Source organism: Dicentrarchus labrax, unplaced genomic scaffold (assembly GCF_905237075.1).
Source record: "Dicentrarchus labrax unplaced genomic scaffold, dlabrax2021, whole genome shotgun sequence".
In the NCBI taxonomy this organism is placed as follows: domain Eukaryota; kingdom Metazoa; phylum Chordata; class Actinopteri; family Moronidae; genus Dicentrarchus; species Dicentrarchus labrax.
The window spans coordinates 4,868,553-4,890,248 of record NW_026136716.1 but is presented as its reverse complement, the minus strand read 5'-3'; the positions used below and the strand labels follow the sequence as shown (position 1 = coordinate 4,890,248).

General features: G+C 41.5%; 1 protein-coding gene across 3 annotated transcripts in view; it reads left to right on the top strand.

Annotated features, from left to right (window-relative positions):
- Positions 1–21,696, top strand: part of si:ch73-383l1.1 (receptor tyrosine-protein kinase erbB-4) — a 230,251-nt gene that overhangs the window by 147,952 nt on the left and 60,603 nt on the right. For all 3 annotated transcript variants that reach the window (XM_051427370.1, XM_051427371.1, XM_051427368.1), the window contains exons 4-12: positions 9,006–9,140; positions 10,530–10,595; positions 12,139–12,257; positions 13,039–13,180; positions 13,927–14,040; positions 16,396–16,522; positions 18,514–18,587; positions 19,450–19,540; positions 20,629–20,834. In XM_051427370.1, coding sequence (XP_051283330.1) covers positions 9,006–9,140; positions 10,530–10,595; positions 12,139–12,257; positions 13,039–13,180; positions 13,927–14,040; positions 16,396–16,522; positions 18,514–18,587; positions 19,450–19,540; positions 20,629–20,834 — 1,074 coding nt within the window. The remainder of the gene's footprint in view (positions 1–9,005; positions 9,141–10,529; positions 10,596–12,138; positions 12,258–13,038; positions 13,181–13,926; positions 14,041–16,395; positions 16,523–18,513; positions 18,588–19,449; positions 19,541–20,628; positions 20,835–21,696) is intronic.

The following is a 21,696-nucleotide window of genomic DNA, read 5'->3' as shown; positions in this document are numbered from 1 at the left end:
CCCCAGAGGTTCTCTGACACTCAGAGGAGAGACTTACATTATGATAGTAAAGTAATGAGACAGGCAAAAGTTTTGAGATTGATACTACAATACTTTTTTTTATCCTTTTTAAAATTTTGAAGGATTTCTTTGAAGGCTTTGTTATTAGGTCTGAACAGGATTGCTGCGTAAGCTGTATTGGAGCGTATCTATGTTCCCAGAGTCCTAAGTTCCCTAACGCTCTAACACCCTTACCCTACCACTAACCCTTAAACTGGGGAACAAAGGACCCTGAGAACGTACAACCTTGTAAACATAGGACCACAGAAACATAGGATTGAGGCATACAATTGGGGTTGTTCCTATTTTCCCAGTGCCCCCTGTTTCCCAGATTTATGTGGCACATAATGGGAACATGACAAAGGGCGCTATGGTCCCCAGTACTAGAATCAGGAGTAGGGTTAGGGTTAGAGGGTTAGGGAACTTAGGACCCTGGAAATGAAGGTACGCTCCCCTATGCCTGTGGCTGTATGTTGGTAAGAGAAGGACGGAGAGTGTGGAACCTCACCAAAAGAGAAAGGGAGTGTTTATGTCTGTGTGTGTGTGTTTATAAGAAGAGAGGGAGCGTGACAGACGGGTGGAGCTAGAGTGGGTGGACGAAAAGAAGAAGAGTGATGGCAGGGATTCACTTAGCATCCATTGAAGCTTTGAAAGTAGAAAAAACTGTGTCATCTCCGCCTCCACCTTTTAGCTGCCTTCTCCAGCACCTACACGCTTTCCATAATCTCCTAATGTGAAGCGTTTTTCATAAGGATTCATCGCAAAACAATATCATTCGAGACTGCAAAATTTAATCAGGGGCTTTAAAACACAATTATGGTTATCGGGGAGGACGCGGCGGCAGCGCTCCGGATCTTGGTGGGAGGCAGGGGAGGGGTTTGGGGGGGAGATGGAGGGGACCTCCCCCACACTGTCTGCGCCTTAGCGCTCCTATCCCATTTGTCACCAAGCACAATATCTCTTTGGCTGGCAGAGCTAATAATGGAGAAGTGGGGAAACGGGACTCTGGAGACCCACCTCCGCCTTTCCGTGAAGATCAGATAAGTTCTCCTCAAGTCACAGGCCCCGGAGCCACTGTGGATTTGCTCGTAAGGATTGTATCATTTATAAAACACAGCGCATCCCTTTGACAGCTTTTTAGGTGTGTGAATAATGCAGCTCCTTATAAAATGTGCAGCTGCAGGAGCAAGATGTTCCCCCTACTGGAAAGTAAAAAAACGCAGCGCTACCCACTTTACATTTTGAAAAGTTTGTTTCATTTTGGTCACTCGTACCACCAAACCCTCTTGTGCTGATGCTTAGCTCTTTTTCGTGCCCCGAGGCAAACTAGTTGCCATTTTCTGTCTCTATTATCTCCGCGATCTGCAGCCATTTATCTACCAGCGGCTTGTTTGCAGTCTGGCGACTTAACAGTTATTCATGGGATTTGAGAAGTCGTTTTCACTTAAGAAGCTACTTTCTCAACAGCCTCTGGTTTTTTTTCTTTTTTTTCTTTTTTTCCCTCTTTAGAGTAAACATGCTCGGAGGCACTGTACATTGGAGAACTTCACAATTAAATACAGATGGTTTTCTTTGGGACTGACTGCTTGTTTTCCAGTCCAGTCATGTGTTTACCTCAAATCATTGGGTTTCTCAGTCTTACTGTAAATTGGCTGAGGAGAGAAATCCACAACTAAATTTAAATAAATAGGAAGTTTGACACCCACACGCACACTCTGACCCTGACACACCCATTGCACCAAGCAACTGCTCCTGTGATTTCATACACACACAGACTTCTTCTCCTACAGAATTCCCACGTGTAACACTTGTGTCTCTTTGTTCTCTTTCTGCTGGAGTGCAGTTCATTCGTGACAGCGTATTGTGGCCATTCTAGCCATAAGATGAAAGAGACTTTTACACTACTGTGGGGAACTCTGCGCTTTATTGTTCCCCCGGTTCGACTGAACCCGTTGCAGTGCTATCTCGTTGCCTTGTATGTGTGTGTGAAGTTCAAAGTGCTTTGTGTAAACCTCAGTGCCGGTTGGCTTAGAGTAAGGCAACTTCTGCTCTCCTGTCTCTGTGTTATTTTCTTTAGTCTGCTTTTAATGGATTGTGCTATTTATGCAGTAATTTCTATAGATGGTTATCCTAAACACATTATTGAGGGCTCAGGACAGCAACAAGAACTTAAACACAATCTTTCTGTCTCCCTGTTTCGCTAACTTTACTTCATTGGCTCTCATGCGAGTCATTATTTTCCAGAGTCACAGATTTGTTGCGGTTTCAGTGGTGTAATGTTTCGTCGGTGTTCCCTGAAGAGGTTGCACTCTAAGAAAATGAAGGCAATTTGTTTCATTCCCCACTTCGGCACCTTCTGTCATGCCAGCTGTCTGCGCTGTGTCACAGGCCACACAGAGCACCAGGAACTGATGCATGTAAATGACTGCAAAGAGCTTACACACATACCGTAAATTCACAAATAAAAGCCTGTCTTCAAGTAGTGCCTTGGCCTGCTGGGTCCTCAATAAAGTGACAAAAAAACATTAGTGGGGGATGAAATTAATTGGCTCACACATGAAATTTACAATAATCGTCCATCAGGAAAGCTCCATAGTCATGCCTAGTCACAGTTCAGTTGCTCTGAGTTTTCCCTTTGGTTAAAATGTAAAGCTCTTTTGTGTCAGGAAAACTTAACACTTCTTCTAGATGTTTTACATTAAAAGCCTCAAAGACCTAAAAGGTCCACAGTTGAACCTGGCCACAATGCTTTGGCAGGTGCTGGAAGACCACACTAGCCTGTGATGAGAATACAAAGATGTTTTACAAAGAGAAAAGAGCATTCGCCTTATCCTGAATGTATGAGTAACAGGTTAACACAGAGGAAGTGTTTGAGTTTGCAGCACTGTCCAATGAAAATGGGAGCAGATCAGAAAACAGCAAGGGATCTTAAAGGGAAATTAGGAGGTAAAGGCATGTCGTCCTTTCTGCAATTGAGGCAAATAAAGGCCACTATATTCAGTATGTATGTACTATAGGTGTATGAAGAATAACATTAACTTTTTAATGACTGGGACTTGCTGGGATTTCTATAAAGAAGGTACATTGGACTTCCATTTTACTTTGGAAAAATTACATGGTGCTCCTCTTGGGGCACCCTGCATTTCTCTCTCAAGCTCTGAGTGATTAATTGGCATTTAAGAGGTAAAGCCTCGGCTTAACTCTCCAGCTCTGCCTACAAATGCGAGGCTTTGTCGACCTGATGCAACAGAGCGCCAAGATGCTTTTTCGCTGTTGGACAGGAGGTGTTTATCAACAGGCTTTTGTATGTCTGTGCGCAGCACTTGACATATTCACTTGAGAATTTTAGAGGTACTGGATAAAATGTGCTAATTTGCCTGCACTCTTCATTTTATGTTTGCATGGGTATCGAAGAGCTTTTCTGTGTTTGAATGTGTGCGTGTTGGTGTGGCTCATGAAAAAGGGGGCATCCGACTGTGAAAAGAAAGAGTGATCATCTCGATTTCTCTGTTCCCCGTGCTCAGCAAGTCGCCCGTCACCGGGGTGAGAAAGTACATTTCATGCAGGAGGGGATGGGTGGGTCTGAGGGGTGGGTGTGGGATGGAGGCCGACAAGGATGGAGGGATGATCCTAATAAAAAAAGAGCATACTGGATGGCTCGGACGCACTCTGCTTGAGTTGTGTGATACGTGACACGCCCGCCCCCGAGACAAGACAATAACGGCAAACTCATGGACTCATCAGTCGAGGACGGATCACTATTACGGCCTTATTCATCAGCATAATTAGGGAGAGAAAGAGATGTGGGACAAGTGGCTAGCAGCACTGATGAAAGCTCATCAGCAGGCTCCCTATAGAGCTATGACCACTGATTGGTGCTGGGGCCATCATTGTCTAGAAACTACTTCAAAATAGGGTCTTTTCGCTCTGCTGAACGACAGTAAAATGAACTTAATTGGCTTGCAAAGGCAGCTTGGCACAGGGACCATTTTACTTCCTTAACAATCCGTACACTTATTGGTCTGGACTCTATTTTGAAGGTGTGTGACACACAATACAAATAAATAATCACAATGGCGTACCACGTTGACTCTCAAAATTTTAATCTTTGCTCTTACTTGAGGTTTTAAAAATGACTCTGTAGCTTTAATTTCTTTTTATAGCTCTATATAATCACTCAAGGGTCACAGGGATATTGTAAGGGCACCCTGACTCTCTTTGCACTCTTGGGTGCTTCTGTTAAAGCCTATGCTGATGGCCCTACTGTTTGTTCTGTGGGTGAAAGTGGCAGCTAATTGCCAAATGCAAAATATGAATGTAATACAATGAGTGTGAAAAGGTTACTTCCTGTTCCCCAACATTACCAGGTTTCCTCAAGTGTTAAGTCATTAATTTCAGACCAGTGTTTTGCCCTTTAATTAGTTAATTTATCAGCTTTAATGTCAGCCCACAAGCTTGTTTCAGTTGTATAGTTTTATTTGTGTTCTACAGTGTTATAATTGGCAAAGCATCAGAATGACCAGGGATGGAAAGATCACCCAGTCCTGACATACAGTGAAATAGCCGAGGATAATAAGACAAAGTTTATTCCTATTTGTATCTGATATTGTACTCTGTGCTCAAACTCAATTTGAGCTTGATTGTAAGTTAAACCAGAAGTTTTCATGCTTTTTGGCTTTTGACCTTTTCAAAAAAAGCAATATCAACTTAAAGCTACAGTAGGTAATATTACAGAAGCATTTTTGTTATATTTGTTGAAATGTTCTTTACATCCCAACGACAATAATCAATCAACAATCAATAAATCCAATACTGGCTTTAGACAAATAGTGGCTTTGGAAGAAGGCCTGAAGGGAGAGGGTGGGGTATTTTCGGTTTGATGCTTCTTAAATCTAGCTATCTTTTGCTAGTTTCTCGAACATTACCTCCCCTAGTTTTAAGACCCCTTGTCATTTGATGTATATTGTATATACTTGTGACCAGTGCAGCCAAACAGTGAATAAAAAATAAGCTTAACATTCTTCAGTAACGCATTTGTTTTATGACCTCATGTTGGGGTCCCCACCCCAATGTTGGGAACCACTGAGCTAAACAATAAACCTAAAAAGACCTAACCAAATTGGGGAATTTTCATTTAGATGAGGCGGAAAAGGTACAAATGTGATTAGCTGTTGGTGGTGGGGAGCACGTGGCAACCCAGTATCTTGGTTTCGTTTCTTAATTTCAGTTTAATTTGAAGGGGTTTGTAATACATTTCTAGCAATAAAGCCCCATCTAGTCCTTCCTTTTTTGCGTGGTTCCTTTATGTACCTTCACAGTGCCCAAAGACAGTAAATGCAGTTCATGAGTGGTGCTATTAAATAAAGTAATTCATTCATTCATCGATCTTTTTCCCGTTTTATATGATAAGATTCTCCCAATCATTTTCTCCTCCTCCAGTGATCACCTCATATCCTGCTGCACAGTTCCACATCAAATCTAATCACTGATTCTACATGACGCTCCAACTTTAGCTCAGTGAGATTTTTTTTTTCCTCCACCACAGCGAGACCCTTTGTTTCACAGCCAAGAGACATGTAGCAAAAAGCTCCACTGGAGACATGTCTTGAACCAAACATGACCAGAGCATATGGCAGCGTAGCCTCAGCACACACACATAAAATGGTATCGCTGTTCATAGGCATGTTTTCATTATTGTATAATCACCTGAAAATAAGAATTGTTATGTTTTTGTTATCTTAGAATGAGATTCCCTCCCTTCTACTGCCCTCTTTATCTCCCCCCCCTTTGTTCTGATGCAGGACAATAGTTTTTATGACTACCTCATAATTCACAGCAGTGTGGAGGGTGAGGGGATTGGGTGGGTGTCTGTGGTGTAGTGGCGGATGGTCGGCTGTAGATCTCCCTCTCCTGATGGAAAGATCGAAGCATGGAACTGGGGGGGGGGCTACTAGAGACGAGTGGGAAGGAGGGATGGGCCTTAGTGCATGACTGTCGCAAGTTATTGAATGACCACCCAATACAGGCTTGTCATTCCGCTGGAAGAGTTAGTGCCCTTGCCGAGATGGACAGCAGAGGTGGCAATTTGTCTTGCAGCGAGCAGGGGGGATCTGGACGCAGGCACTCAAAAGAGCATTTGGGACAGTGCTGGGCGGGTTGAAGTGAAAGATCGCTCCACATAAAATAGCAAAATGGATTACATCTGTCATACCTGAAAGGCTTCAAGTGTAGAAATTATTACTTCAAAAATTTTATGAAAAATGCTTTCTTATTTTGTCATTGTCATTTTGTCAAAGGTGAGACTTTTAAATGCAATTTAAAAGTTAAGCCATTTCAAAGTTAAAACTTAAACTCAAAATATTGTTGGTTTTCGTTTTAGGTGTATATCCCTCTAGTTTACTTTTACGTGTTTGAAGCCTGCACTTTAATAGCCAATTTGCCGCTACATTACAATACCGGAAAGCTAGATAGATAAACTGCTGTAGAATTTGGTACATTTATCTTTGTTGCCCAAAGGATGGATCCTTGTTACTTTAGTGATCTTCTGACCTTTCCTCTAGCGCCACCAACAGGTCAAAGATGTCAAATATCCAGTAGTCTTGCATAGCTAGACCTTTCTCCACACTTTATTTTAGCACTGGAGGAAGGTCTGGCTGAATCCAGTATGATGGTGTAAGGGGAAAAAACTGCTGGCTTGCCTGTATTTTAAAGCAGACAGCGCCATTGCAAAATAGTGTCAGAAGACAACAATGGGGGGGGGGGGACTTCAGACTGAAATAGTCAAATTTGGTCCAGACATTTATGTTCCCCTCAGGGAATGAGACTGTCTTGCAAAAATCTGTTTTTTAATTTGTCCAATTATTTGGTTTATGACCAAACCTGCAACACTAATGCCATTCCCATCAGCCTCATTTGTTTATTTGCACATTTTGAACAAAACTTTGAACAAATCTTCAGCATCTGTGTATGAGAAACAATATCTGCCGAGTAGAATGTTTTCTCTAGTTTTATCATTAAACCCAAAGAAGTGCAAAAAAAATGTCATTGCTGAGCTCTTATCCATCATCAAGAGTTGAAAAGACGCCTGTCCCAAAAAGGGCCTGGTTTGGCCAGTGAATTAAATTAAAATTGCTGGCTTTGTGAGACTGTGGGTGTGTGCACCTTGTGGTCTACATCTCCTGTGTTTTCCAAGTTGACCTTTGTCTGTTGTCTGCTGGGGGATCTTTTGAGGAGTGTAGGGGCACTTTATAGTGGTGCCCTGTATCGTGTCAAGGTGACTCAAGGGAAACCAGATAACAATCTAGTGGTGGTTTAAAGGAAACACACATATTGACACATCTGCTGTAGTTACTTTAATTATATGCTTTCTGAATATATTGTCAGTTATGTCAGAAATCTGTCGAGTGGGTAATGAATTGCTGCTTATCTCATTAGTATTTTTAAATGACATCAAAGTGTGCCGTCAGCGTGGTCCACATGATATTTGAATAAAGCACAGCCTGTCCCTTTTTTCACCCGCCACCCATGAATGTAGAACACCCCCTAATAAATCGTCCATTGTGACGGGAACATGATTACATGAAGCCGCCGCTGTAGGCCATTCAGCGGGCAGACGGAGCGCCATGTCACCTCTAAGAGGGCTTTGAATAAATGTCCCCGTCTCTACCAAGGCCCACTTCCTTAATCAGGGTGTCGGATGGTAATGATTAGCTTCCTGCGTGTGCTTCTCAGCTGCTGAATTGTACGCATAACTCATACACTGTTAATAATCTGCTTGGGGAGATAATAACCTTCTTTACTTTTAGGTAATCCAGTCCTGATCTGAACCACATTGTTACTTTTTTCATATTAAATTTAATTTATTATGACATGTACTTTCATGGAATCTGGCAGTGCTTCATATTCAAGGAGAAAGATATGCAAGGTGATTGTATCTAAATCCCTCAACTAGGTTGAATAATACAGTCAGCCAGTGTCCCAGAGAGAAAGAGACACTGATGTTGGATGTTGTTTCTCTTCTGCCACGGGTCATGGCTTGGGAGGGGGAGATTACAGCAACATCATTTCATTCTGTGTCCATATCCAAAACCTGGATTAGTAGCAGGGAGAGGGATTAGAATTTATTATCACACTCCATGCGCAGGCATCTGTTAAGGGCACTGGTCCTTGAAAAGAAACATATTTTTGCTATTAAGCAAATGCTAGACGTGGTGCCCGCCTTTGTCTTTGGTGCGTCGGCTCTCACTTTGATAGAGGGATGCGGAGTAGGTCAAGAGAGCTGTGATCCCTCATTTTCTCTGAGTCAGTTTGATGATTTAGGCCTTTTGTGAGCAAAAAGAGATCTATTGAAGACAAAAGTGGAACAATAAAATATTGAACACGTTCCAAAACGTTTTTTTTTTTACTCCACAACCAGAAATCAACGAGTTGCAAGATGTAAATACGTCTAAACACATCTGCTATTTATTTTACCTATTTTATCATTGACAGTATCCTTCTATGAGGATTTGAGGAAGCTATGTATCCACTGCAGTTTATTATTTCAGTTTAAATCAACACATAAAATATCTTGTGCCTGCCAGTGACATTCAAACTCATTAACTCTCAAGCTAAAAGAAATTATTTAATACTCAATGCATAATTAGGAAATTATACCAGCGTACAGTTTTTACTTCTTTTCAAAAGTGAGGCTGCTTTGTTTACATAGCAAAATCCATTTACTTGTTTGGTATGAAACATCATTGTCTTTGGACCTGGCATTGAATTACTGCGTGCATTTGTCAATAGCATTTATCTTCATGCTCAGATGCACTTCAGGGAACACCTTACGCAGTCCGGCACTTCGAGGCAAAGGATTGGAGTTAACCTTGAAGTATTGATTTTCTGCCATCATGTACATGTACTATATATCCACATCTATGAGCTCATCTCTCTCTCCTTCCATCTTTTTTTTTCTCCCTGTGCAGAGATACTGAATGGGGGTGTCTACGTTGACCAGAACAAATTCTTGTGCCATGCGGACACCATCCATTGGCGTGACATTATCAAGAACCCCCAGGCTGAACTGCTGGTGGTACCATCCAACAACAGCAACCTCGGATGTGAGTACCGCATGTGGGTGGAAACCAGTGGAACCAGTAACTTTGGATGAAAATCAAAAATTGTTTTGAGGGCAACCCGCATGCCAACATACTGCAGAAGTACACACAAACACACACTCCCCCTACCAGCAGCAGTCATGCCCTATCCCTTTTTATTTATTCTGTTTGCCTGGCAGTCATTTGGAAGCAAAATCACATAGTGTTAGATCAACGTGTGAACCTTTCCATTGTAGTGGTATGGTAGGGGCTCTGCAGCGAGGCCCATGGAGCTGCTGTGCTCTTTGTAAATCTCAGTGAATCTGACAGCTGGTTTAAAACTGCCCACTTCCCCTGGTGCCCGCCCCCCTCTGTGGTCCCTGCAGTCCCTCAGCTCCCTCAGCTTCGGACATAACAGGCGTCGCTATCCGGCGGACATTCTGTGTCCGAAGAACTGGCTGTTAAAGGCAGTCTCTCTCAAACTTTTCTGCACATTTATGGATGAGCCTCTTGCTCTTTCTAAGGGAGTGACAGGGAGAGCGTAGAAGTTTCTTTTGGGCCCTCGGTATCAAAACATGTCATAGTGAACAATAGTCGTCGAATAGCGAGCAAAGACATGGACAATGGGGGAAATGTTGAGAGATTCTTTGATGGAAAGGCATGATGACCTTTCTTTGCTTACAGTCTGAGCAGAACAAAATCTGCATAGACTCAACATCAGCAGGGAGTTAGACATTGTGCAAGGCGGGTTACTCTGAAATAAAGGCTTGAGAAGACGCTTTTAAGTACAATATGTGTAAAACATTGCTATTTTGTTGATTAGATGGCATTGACAGAGGAGGAGGATGAAAAGCAACAAAGAACAGAGGAGGTGGGCCAAAAAATGACAAGAGAGCGTGTGGGAGTTGAGGTTGCCAAATTGGGGGCCTTTGCCAAGTCGTAGTTAGTATTTAACATTAACAACCCCACAGTGGGAGTGGTTGAAGGGGCTGGGTGACAATCTGCTGCACTGTTCCACTTACTCTGTAATTAACCCATAGTCAATTAAGTCTTGATGATGGGGCACTGGCAGCATGAAGGCTGCGAGTTCTCTGTCAGGTCCCACTTTGCCTGTGTGAGCGCCTGACGGAAGGGAGTAGAAGCCTGTCTTTCATGCTTATGTTCTCTACAGGCCACAAGTCGCCGCAGTGGCTCTGGGTCTATTGTCGTATGAGCGAAGGAGATTCAACAGATATGTCACTGTCGGTAGTTGGTGAAGTTTTAAGGGTGTGCGTGAGTGGACGATTAGGAGTTTGGTGTGTGAGGGGGCTGGGTCTTGATTCGTGTTAGTGTCTAAACTACAGCTGAAGTTTGCTGATGAGTTATCTGATGTGTGTGTGTGTGTGTGTGTGTGTTTGTCTGTGTGTTCTGCAGGCAGACGCTGTCATCGCTCATGTAACGGACGCTGCTGGGGCCATCAGGAAGACCAGTGTCAAACCTGTGAGTATGCACACACACACTACAGTTACTCAAGGAAGCCACCAAGTGCTGGTAGGCATTTCTTTCAGCTTTGAACAGAGCTAGCTGTGTCTCCCTGACCCTACTTTACACAAAACCAGGCTAGTTTATCCCCCTTGATTTCTGTCTTGATGCTAAGCTAGGCTAAGCATTCTCATTTTTTTTTTTCTGAATCCTTACTCAAGCTCTGTACACACACAAGGCTAACAGTCCCTGTCAGAAAAAATTCCCCAAATGATGAACTATTTACTTAAATCCCAAATAATTAGCATAACCTATTTAGTAAATCAGTGGAACACAACACTGAAGTCCAGGAAGAAATAATATTATTCTTTGATTAGTTTATGACAGGGTGACCCACTGTACTCAATGATCTGCTTTAAAATAATCTATAATCTGCTATAATCTGTGGAGATTTATATATATATATTTTTGGCTTTGTGAGTACTTGGGCACCCATCTGTTTTTAGCTGTTTATCTTATTTTATTGAGGTCAAAGACCAATATTAAGGTCACATCCATGTGTTACGGTGTTTTATGTAGCTCTAGTGAGAAGAGTCAGATGAAATGGAAATAATCTAATGGAGAGAAACAGTGCAAAGACAAAAGAGGAAGAAATATTAGTTTTCTGTACAATTACAGTTCTACTGTTCTATTCATGCCATCAGGATCTAGAGAGGGACTGGGCTGTTTTTCACAGACTAATAGACTACGGGCCCTTTTTTCCCTGGTACATCATTATGTTCCCATCACAGCAGAGAGTGAGCACAGCAGTTTTTAATGCCTCAGCTTGGAGCTCCTGCTGACTCGCTGGCTGGTATATGTCCTACTGTACCAATAATGTGTAGGAGGCTGTTCTTTAGCGCAAGCATTAGAGCAACTTTTGATGCCATAGGTAGGAGCAACATCCAAGTATTGGTGCTGTACTAATAACGCTGACTAGCACAGCTTCCTTTAAAGTAGAAAACGCAGGAGGGACAGTTAGGCAGCTCCCTGGTTACCACACGAGTTGGCATGGCAACGAATAAAGCCAGGCTTTTGAGGAATTATCAGCACAGTTGGAAGGTCTCTTTGGCTGATTGGTCCATTTGGCTGAAAACACCCATGGTCTAAACACAGATATGGTGAATCAGAGAGGTCCAGTGCCATAGAACTTTTTTTCCCCCAACTTTATTTATGTAGCGGAAACCAGCTGAGCTCACTCCAGCAACCTGCCACTTTAGACCAGTACCTGGAATCTGCTGGAGGATAAGAGACCTGCTCAGGGGCTCCTCTAGAGTCGTTGTTGAGAGATGGAGGTTCTTTGTGTCCGTATGTACAAAAACACAAGCGACCTTGTGGTTACAAACCCACTTCCCCCGACCTTTAGGTTGCTGAAGCCCCTAATTTGTTTCTGCTTGAATTCCATATCAGACAATGTTTGTGTAAGGTTGAGGGTGGTGGTATTGTCTCTTTTTATGAGGGTGACTGTGCATGTATGTGTGTGTTGGACCTTTAAAATTCTCTCTTTTCACTTCCTCGGCAGTGACAAAGACGGTGTGTGCAGAGCAGTGTGACGGTCGATGCTTCGGGCCTTACGTCAGCGACTGCTGCCATCGCGAGTGCGCCGGCGGCTGCTCGGGCCCCAAGGACACAGACTGCTTTGTACGTCAGAGTGCACACAAACACACAAGCTGTTGACGTCTTTATATCTCCTTCTTAACTTTCTTTAAGTTTTAGTTTAAGTTCTTTTGCTTCCTTTCTCTCTCATTTCCAGGACACACACACACACACACGCACACACACACACACACACACCCAAAGACCCTCATCATCCTCCATTACACGTGTCTTTTGTGGAACATCTGTTTGTCATCCTCCCCGTCCAAAAATGATACACTTTGTTTACCAGCTGATAAATTGTTTGTCATTTTACGGGGCTGTAAAAGTCTGATGCAGCGACGCTCTTCAAAGAACAAATTGGTGATTCAGTGTTCCAATTAGTATCCCTTTTATCACCTCAAGTTCTTTCTATTTCGTAAACTGGTGCACGACACACGCGCACACAATGACAGGGGATGATATTGTAGTTGTAATTCACAGAAAGGCTCATCCAATTCAATTACTGCCGTTTCAGCCTGTGGCCACAGACGACAAAACACTTAAGAGGTTTATGGGAAAACATTTCACCATTTACATCATGGCTGTGGATCAATGGCTCCAATTTCTCTCCCATTTGGTGTTCAAAGAGACAAGGGGCAGTTGCGATCCGCATGTTATCCCACGTAAAAATGAAATGCTGCTGTAATACACTTTAACTCACAGTGACTTATGTGAGAAAATCCCAACGCCTCTCCTTGCCTGATGTTTCACTCCATGCAACCCCATGGGAAGTCTGGCTTGTATCCTCTGCCTTCAGCTGACTGTGGTTATGTGCTTTCTGCAGGCTTGCACCAATTTCAACGACAGCGGAGCATGTGTGACCCAGTGCCCACAGCCGTTCGTGTACAACCCCACATCTTTTCAGCTAGAGCACAACCCCAGAGCCAAGTACACCTACGGAGCCTTTTGTGTCAAGAAATGTCCACGTAAGTGTGCTTTAAGTTGTCGTACACAAACAAAATGCTTTTCTGCATGCACATCCTGCAAGTAGATATTGTTACTGTAACATTATACTGCCAGAACATAGATTCTCATTATGATGCTCATAATTAAGTTTTATAGTCTGTGAACTGGTGTCAATTGAAGAAGCATTTATCCTCTATATCTATCATGTAATAAGACTCCAGACATTATTTCAAGTCAAGATAAATTACTCAAACATAAATATATTGTGTATCTCAATCAACTAGTTTCTACACCATCTGTTTCGGCTTCTGGCAGCAGAAAAGGAAGCAAGTCTTTGCTCTTACTTTCATGGATATGGAGTCTGAGTGCAGCAGTCATTTAGGGAGCATACATTAAAAGTCAAGCTACATCAACAGATTGCATATTCAAGTTCCACTGATCATCAAATGAGCACACACCAGTCGCACTTCTCTGCTGCCGCAACCAAGTACTAATTTGATTCATTACTTTTGCTGAGCAATATAGCCCTAGACCATTAGTTTTGATCATTATACAAACGTGATTAAAATACAATCAATTTCTCGCCATTAGAAGGGTCCTTCTAGGAAATTGTTCTACGAGTTAATGCTACACTTTGATTTCTATGATTTATGCGGTAAAATCATTAAAGAAAAGGTGTGTGGTACCACTTATCATCACAGCCTCTCCACTATGAAACAACTGACTCAAACGTCAACCAGCACTAACGTTTCTGGTTTACTGTCAGATAATTTCGTGGTGGACCACAGCTCCTGTGTCAGAGCGTGTCCCAGCAACAAGATGGAAGTGGAGGAGAACCGCATCAAAATGTGCATCCCCTGTACCGACATCTGTCCTAAAGGTAAAGCATGGGATGTCATTAAGAAATACTACTCCTTTTCCTATTTTTCATAATAGTTCATGTGAAAGAAAATAACACATTTATTGCCAGCCACCCACTTTTGAACGTCCGTCACTGCGTCACACTCCTGCCACCCCATGATATTCAGTGATGGGGCATCTGGCCACCCCTGTGAAAAGTTCCTGCTTGTGTCAACCTCAGCAATGCTTATAGGCTATTATGGGCATTTTTCTGTTGCTCTTTTTCATGGATGTGGCTGGGTAGCTTGCTATGTCCAAGGATGACTTCCATCTTGATAATCCTGCCTACGAAGCTCCGATTGGTCGGCTATTTTTCCACCCAAGGGAAACAGCTGTTGGTAGTCACAACAGCAGGCCTATTTGAACCACTGAATAACTTGATTGAATTAAAAAAATGTATAATTCTATGAAATATTTAAAAGCACTTTTGACTTTTTTACTTTTTTACTTGCATATGTGAAAAGTGACACATCAATGTTTTGGTGTTCATATATCATATTGTTTGGTGTGATGGCTGTACTATAAGTATGTTTCATAATTTGACACTTTGAGTGACTCTTAACTGCAATGACTGATTCCATTTTTTCCAGTTTCCATACAACTAGGAATAATGATGTATTTTATTTCCCATTGGCGTAGGGAGTGCCTGCATCACTCATCACTCATAACTGGTGACTGTTGCCTTGTGAGATTGTCAACTTTGTCTTAGTGCAGAGATACACTGACAACAGACAGATTTTTACAGTACATACCAACACTCTGGGTACTTTGTCAGTAGGATAGTACATGGAGAACAAAGTGCACGTGATACTCAGGCCAGTAGAACAATTCAGTATGTAAGTAGTAGTATGGAAGCTATACGGAAAATTGAGCATTTTATAAAGTTTTATAATGATACCCATTTCCCCTGCTTCCCCCACTTCCTGGCCCACTGCACTGCATTTACTGTATGTACAAGGGCTTATGCAGATAATTGAATCGCTCTATGCTAACAGTGATGATACTGGATTAACAGTAGCCCACAAGAATAACTTTAAAAGCTTTATAGGAAATCTTATGAAATGTATTTTTACGGGAGCCAGCTTAGCTTTTATATTACACTCAATATACTTACAGCTGATATTTTTATTTTTTTATCCCCCAAAGTAGCAAACAGGTCAGTTTAAGCTCCACTTCCTGCCTAACTCTTTATAAGGTTCATTATTAAAAGGTAAGTTAGTTCAATTTATGCAGATTATTAAGGTTAAAATACCTTCTGCACCCTGTGTTTTTTCAAGTGGAAAGTAGGGCCATATTTTTTCACAGTAAAAACATTGGTTACATTGTCACAAGACTTCTATTTAAAAACACAAAATCTTCTTTTTGCATGTTATTCATGTATTTCTGCATTCCTTCAAAGGGTTGAACTTGCTGCTCCTTATTGTGCCCCATTTTCATATTACTGCTATGATTTTCCACTGTAAACTCATTATGTATTGGAGGATAAATATGACAAATATGGCACAAACGGAAGGTCACATGTTTGATCACCACAACAGTCGACGTGTTAATTAACATGAAATGGTCCCATAACGAGAAACTGCTCGTACCTGTAATTACAACTCATTTTGTGCGAGAGTGTTAGTTAAATGCCTACAATGTCTGATGTGAAATTAAACAGCATTACCTCAGTTCAATACAGAGGATTAGCCCCTTCATCATATTGTTCTCACAAAGGTAACTGATCTGCCCTTTCTCTTCCGAGGGAAGACAATAGTGTTTTCCTTCAGGCTCTATGTATGGGCTTTGGCATCCATTGATTGGCTAATCTCTTGATTACATCGTCACGCAGCAGGGAGGGGTTAATGAGGGATAGCCCAAGGAACTGTGGGAAATGATAACAAATTAACATTTCAGATATGGAATTGGCTGGTATAAATCACTATCAAAAACTGGTTACACCACTTAATGCAAGCCTTATTCATCATCCCCTCCGCCTCTGTCAGAAATACTTGGCTCACACTAGACCGCAAGTGTAATTAATGCAGATGTAATGAATTCATTATAGGGAGGAATTGGCTGTGGATTGGCCCAATGCTTTCATCAAAAGAATTCCAATGCATGCAGAGGGGCCGTGGCCTTGCCTATGCACCAAATGAAGGGGTATATTTTCATAAAAGAGTAGAAAGAATTAAAGTGACAAATAGCTAATAGCAGTTTCTCAAAACGAGGTCTCTGCTATACAAGGTCACTTTGGATATACACTACAGTGGGTAATGCATGCCTAAAGCAACATAAAGTTAATTATTTTTAGTAATATATGATGATATGTGTGTGTTTGCATTTGTTTTATCAGTGTGTGATGGCATAGGGACGGGCAGCCTGCAAGCAGCTCAAACAGTGGATGCCAGCAACATTGAAAAATTTGTCAACTGCACCAAAATCAATGGCAACCTCGTCTTCCTCATTACTGGTATTAAAGGGTAAGTGGCAGCTTGAAACCACACACACACAATGCCTTCAGAGGGTTTTTTTCTCTACATAACCCTATGTCAGACAAACTCATGGACACACGAAGCAAGTTCAACATACCCGGGATATCTTTTAGTTATCTGGCTTCGCTAACCCTAACATCCCAGATCTTGCTAAGTGCTCACATGGCGGTGGTTATCAACTCGGTGAGTCAACCCAGGGTTTTCCCGATCAAGCTATGAGTGCATTCACATAAATGGGGTGGTGTTTGCAGAACACAAACATGGACATGTGAAGAGCAAAGTATATTTAGACAAACACGAAGACGTTTTACATGTAACTCAGGCTAAAACAGTTGCAGCTGTCGAATGCTGGGGAAAAAATAGCTGGCAAAAAAATCACAAACTGTGTGAATGCATCAATTATCAGGCTTATAATATAACTTCCCTATCATTAGAGTAGATCTGACTATAATTACAGTTGTGTATTTTATTAAAATAATGTTGCTTGGATGTATTTTCCGGTGTTTATGATAATTTTTTTTACCTTTCAGCTGCATTGGCTTTGGGTCCACTTTTCAACATCAACTCATGTTTGAAATGTTTATTACAGCAGTATAGCATAGTACGATTTTGGCATCTACACTCAGACCTCATTACTCCCTGCAGATATGTTTATAGATATGTTTTAGATATTGGGGAGTGATGAGCCCCCTAGCCGGAGTCTGCAGGTGCATGCTGGGATGGTGGGCAATACTGATGCAGGGCAGCAGCAGCACTGACAGAGCAGAGGGAGAGCTGGGAAATTTTGCAGCTTAAAAAGACCTCCAGATTGGTAGGGTGCACTTGGTTAGTGATTATGGAGGCGTGTCATTTGTGTATAGCAGTGCAGCTCGAGTTGACCAGTTTCTATTATGATATAAATGCAACCTAAAGTTATGATAAACATATTCATAATTAACCTAATTTTGACATCTAAAATATATGCTCATTAAAAAAATTTAACTGCTGCTACTGCCGATGTGATGTAATGCAAAGCGGTCAGTAGGTTTACTTTCATATCTTATAGGCTTCAGTCTCTTGTAGGATGATAATTTAAGTCAGTCCCTCCGACAAGAATCTATTTCTGTCATTAGGGAAGGCCCGACGGATCAATAATCAATACATCCATGGGATTTTCAATGAATAGTGATGTTCAAGAGTCATTGGTCAGTAGTGAAGTTGATCTCCTATTTTGAACATTACCTGCTCCAGAGTAGGTTAGCTGTTTAACATAAGTTACCATGGCGATAAACCCCGGTAAGAAGCAAACCTCCATCAGGACATATAAAACCCAGGATTAATCCTGACTTTACCTTGCTGCCCCCAATCCTGCCTACAGGCCCCTATTGTCTTTGTGGAGGTTTGTTGACTGTCTATAGACAATCCCTTTCACACTTCATATAGTTATTTATTTCATTGTTCATATAAAAATATGAATTGGAACAGCTTTAAATGACTACATTGCAATGTGTAGCATTGCACCTTGAAACACCGTTATTGAAATGCAACATGCACACTGTCCACGCAAAGCCACATCACTCGGATACAAGTGTTAATATTGCACTGGACTGGAATTTTAATTGCTTGAAATACAGGAGCATGAAACTAAAAGAGGTAGGCCTGTTAACAAACAGTTCTCCATTCCTATCCTATTGGGTCAGAGGATTCTGGTTTGTGAAGGTCAGTGTACTCTATTCAATGAAAAACTGCTGTCAAAGTGCCCCGAAGCTCTGCGAAAAGAATGATATTTAACTACGAATGTTACACAGCACATTAGAGGAAAACACTGTTCTGACTTTGACATGAAGAACATATTGTCTTCATGGTGCCTTCAGGTTCACAGTGTTTGTACTTTAAGAACTGTTTTATAAATAACGTTATACTATAACTATCTGTATGTTACTTTTGTTAAAGATAGTATTCACTTTTCTGTGTGTGTCTACTTTGTGTTTTCTCTTCAGGGACATGTATCATGGCATTGGACCTATGGACCCAGAGCGTCTTAACGTGTTCCGCACTGTGAAAGAGATCACAGGTGAGACTGTTTTGCTGGAGTCACCTTGGATAACCTAACTGAACAAAACATTATTATTGTGTGGTATGTGTGTGTGGAATATGTGGCCACTGAGGTAGTAAAAGAAAGCTTTTAAGAAGAAAGTAGAAAGCAGATTTTTGTTGGTGAACTGTGTGTGTTTGTGTATGTGATAGTTATAGTTATACGTGCTTACAGTATGTGCCGCTGTGTGTGTGTGTGCGCATGCTTGTGAGTGTATTTATTCATTAACTATTAGAGGCCTTAAGGGATGAGCAATACCTCGTACACAAACCCTTTTGTCATATTAAACTGCGACTTGCAGTTGAGCCAAACAGCTAATGGAGTGAAACTGCATTTTCATAATGAAAACCCAGGCAATAAGAAAGAGCAATGGCCATTCTATCCCAGCCATTTCCTGCTCTATCCCTTTTAATGTCATTTCCACAGATCTTGATTTGATATAATCTGTCATTAAAGGCAAGTGCAACCGGACAGATTGTGCAGAATATTAAATCCATTCTTTTAATTAGTGTATATTGTCTTCTCTGAGCACATTTCTTGCAAAGAATGGGTTCTTGCTTGAACTTCACAAATGCAGTGCAAGTGCATGACCAAAAGTTGCAGTGCTTTTTTTTTCTTTTTTTTAATGAAGGCAACAAAGAGATTTTTATTCCCTTGCTCATGATTCTTATGTTCCTTCATCAAATACACCCTAGATTCCTTTTCATCAAACTCCTTTTTATAATTTTTACAACAAAAAAAACAACTTACAATGTGTGGTAATTACCACAAAAAAGAACAGTGGATAACTTCAGATATGTTCATTAATTAGCACATGTACTTCTGTCTGATATTTCTTTAGGTTATCTCAACATCCAGTCTTGGCCTGAAAACATGACAGATCTGAGTGTTTTTTCGAACCTGGCAACTATTGGAGGTAGATCTCTTTACAGGTATGTCTTAATGTTACCTTATCACATTTCAGACACAAATTTGACACAATCCGAGGCTTTCATCTAACTTTTCTGGTGAACTAAAAATGGAACTTTCAAACACGTAGCACATGTGGGACCATAATTCTTGAAATTGGTCCAGTATTGAGCGAGAGCGCTGTAGCTGGCAGCTCCGAAACGCGCTGAAACGATGTCCTTGTACATCCACTAAAAGAGTTTATTTTTGCTACTGACTGGCTCACATTGTGATTACAAATGGAAAGGACTCACAGAGATTATATTTTTAGATATAGAAATATATATAATATAGTACGATTTTTTTCTCTGTAACCAAAAACAGGCATTATATCGCTCTTCTCAAAGCCACCAGACTCCATTGACAAAAGTATGAATTTTACCTCACAGAACACGGGATTTGCTGGTCTACTCGATCATTTACTTAGTTTGTGTTTTAACATGTTAGTTCAGCACTATAACACACCAGACTCACACACAAACACACACAAAACACAAACTAACCAGTCGAGGCAGCATTCTGCTGCATCGTTCTCGCTCAATTTCTGCCAATTGCTGCCCCCATCAGTCACTAAAACACAAAAACATTGGAAAATAGGGTCCTGGTTGAATATACCAAAGTTTCCCTTTAATTTCTTAGTTAGTTTTCCTGTATTTGGATGGCTACTGTCAGAGCTAATGAGCCATCGGCACGTGTTGTTCTGCAGAGAGGGACTTTGAAGTGCTGCCGTCACACAGCTTTGTTTAGCCCGGTTTTGATAACAGGTCATGTGTCCACTTACAATTGGCAGATCCGAGGCATACCGCTGGCATAGTCAAAGGAGATCCAGCCCTGTTTTCTAAACGGCAGTGATGAACCTGTAGCTCAGCAATGTTTCATTAAGAGCTGCGGCAACCAGCTTCTGCATCTTTCTCACCTCTCTCTTTGTACTATATTTCTTCACTTTCTCCATTCGTCCATTTCTGACATTCTCTTCCTCCCTTCATTCTCTTATCTCTCTGGTCTATTCCTCCTCTTTATCTTTCTCATAATCCCTTTAATTATTTATCTCTTCTTTTTTCTTCTCCTGCAGTGGAAGCGGCATTTCTCTGTTGATCTTGAAGCAGCGTTGGATATCCTCGCTTCAGTTCCAGTCACTGGACGAGATCAGCGCCGGAAACGTATACATCTTCAACAACAGCCACCTGTGCTTCTACAACACTGTAAACTGGACGGCTCTCTTCAGGACGCCGAGCCAGAAAGTCCTTGTCCGCAACAACCGAGATCCGAAGGAATGCAGTAAGTGGTCGTGGGGGAGTTTGATTCCATTTGCCAAAATCTGCACATTCTGAAGGATTGGAGTTGGAGTTTAAGTAATTTGTCAACATCCTTTTGGTATCGAAAACCTCTTTGGATTTTGTGCTACCAGCCATGTTAAAGGTACAATGTCTATTGGCAAAATGTACTATAATTTTCATTGGTATGTTATGGATTCTTATTTGCAGGTGTATAGTCACCAGCAAATAAGAATCTTTGTGTTTTCATTACCTTAGAATGAGCCTTTTTTATCTACAGAGGGAGCGGGAGTCCGCCATGTTGATGCACCTGCAAGTCATGCAGGGAAATGCCTTAACTGCCAAAGGAAACCACCTATTAAGTTATCCTGTTCTCTTATTTTTTCCCTAATTAATTCCATACTCCACACATATCTCTATAACTCCAACTCCAACCCAGCTTTACACAATGACATTCCTGTATCACTTCTTGACCATGACAGCCTTTATCAAACAACATGTGGCTTTGGCTGCAGATGGTGTAGATTGACCACATAGTGTTGTTCAATGATAGCGTGGAAAGGTCTGACAGAGAGGGGAAGATATGACTCTAGGAAGAGAATATAACCATAGCTTTCTAAATAAGTGCAAATGGTGTTATTGTTTTTGGCAACCTGTAAATCTCTGTTAGAAAGACAGAGATAACTAGAGAACAAAGACATGGACCACTGTAGTTTTTCTTAGCCCATCCAGCCTCATCATTAGCCATTTAATGAGTGTGGTGTGTGATCGATTGATAGGGGCTTACACAGGCCTCTTCATTAGGCTCAAGCCCCTGTCTACCATTGACTGTTCGTCTGTTGACAAAGGGCTTAGCCCCCCCAACT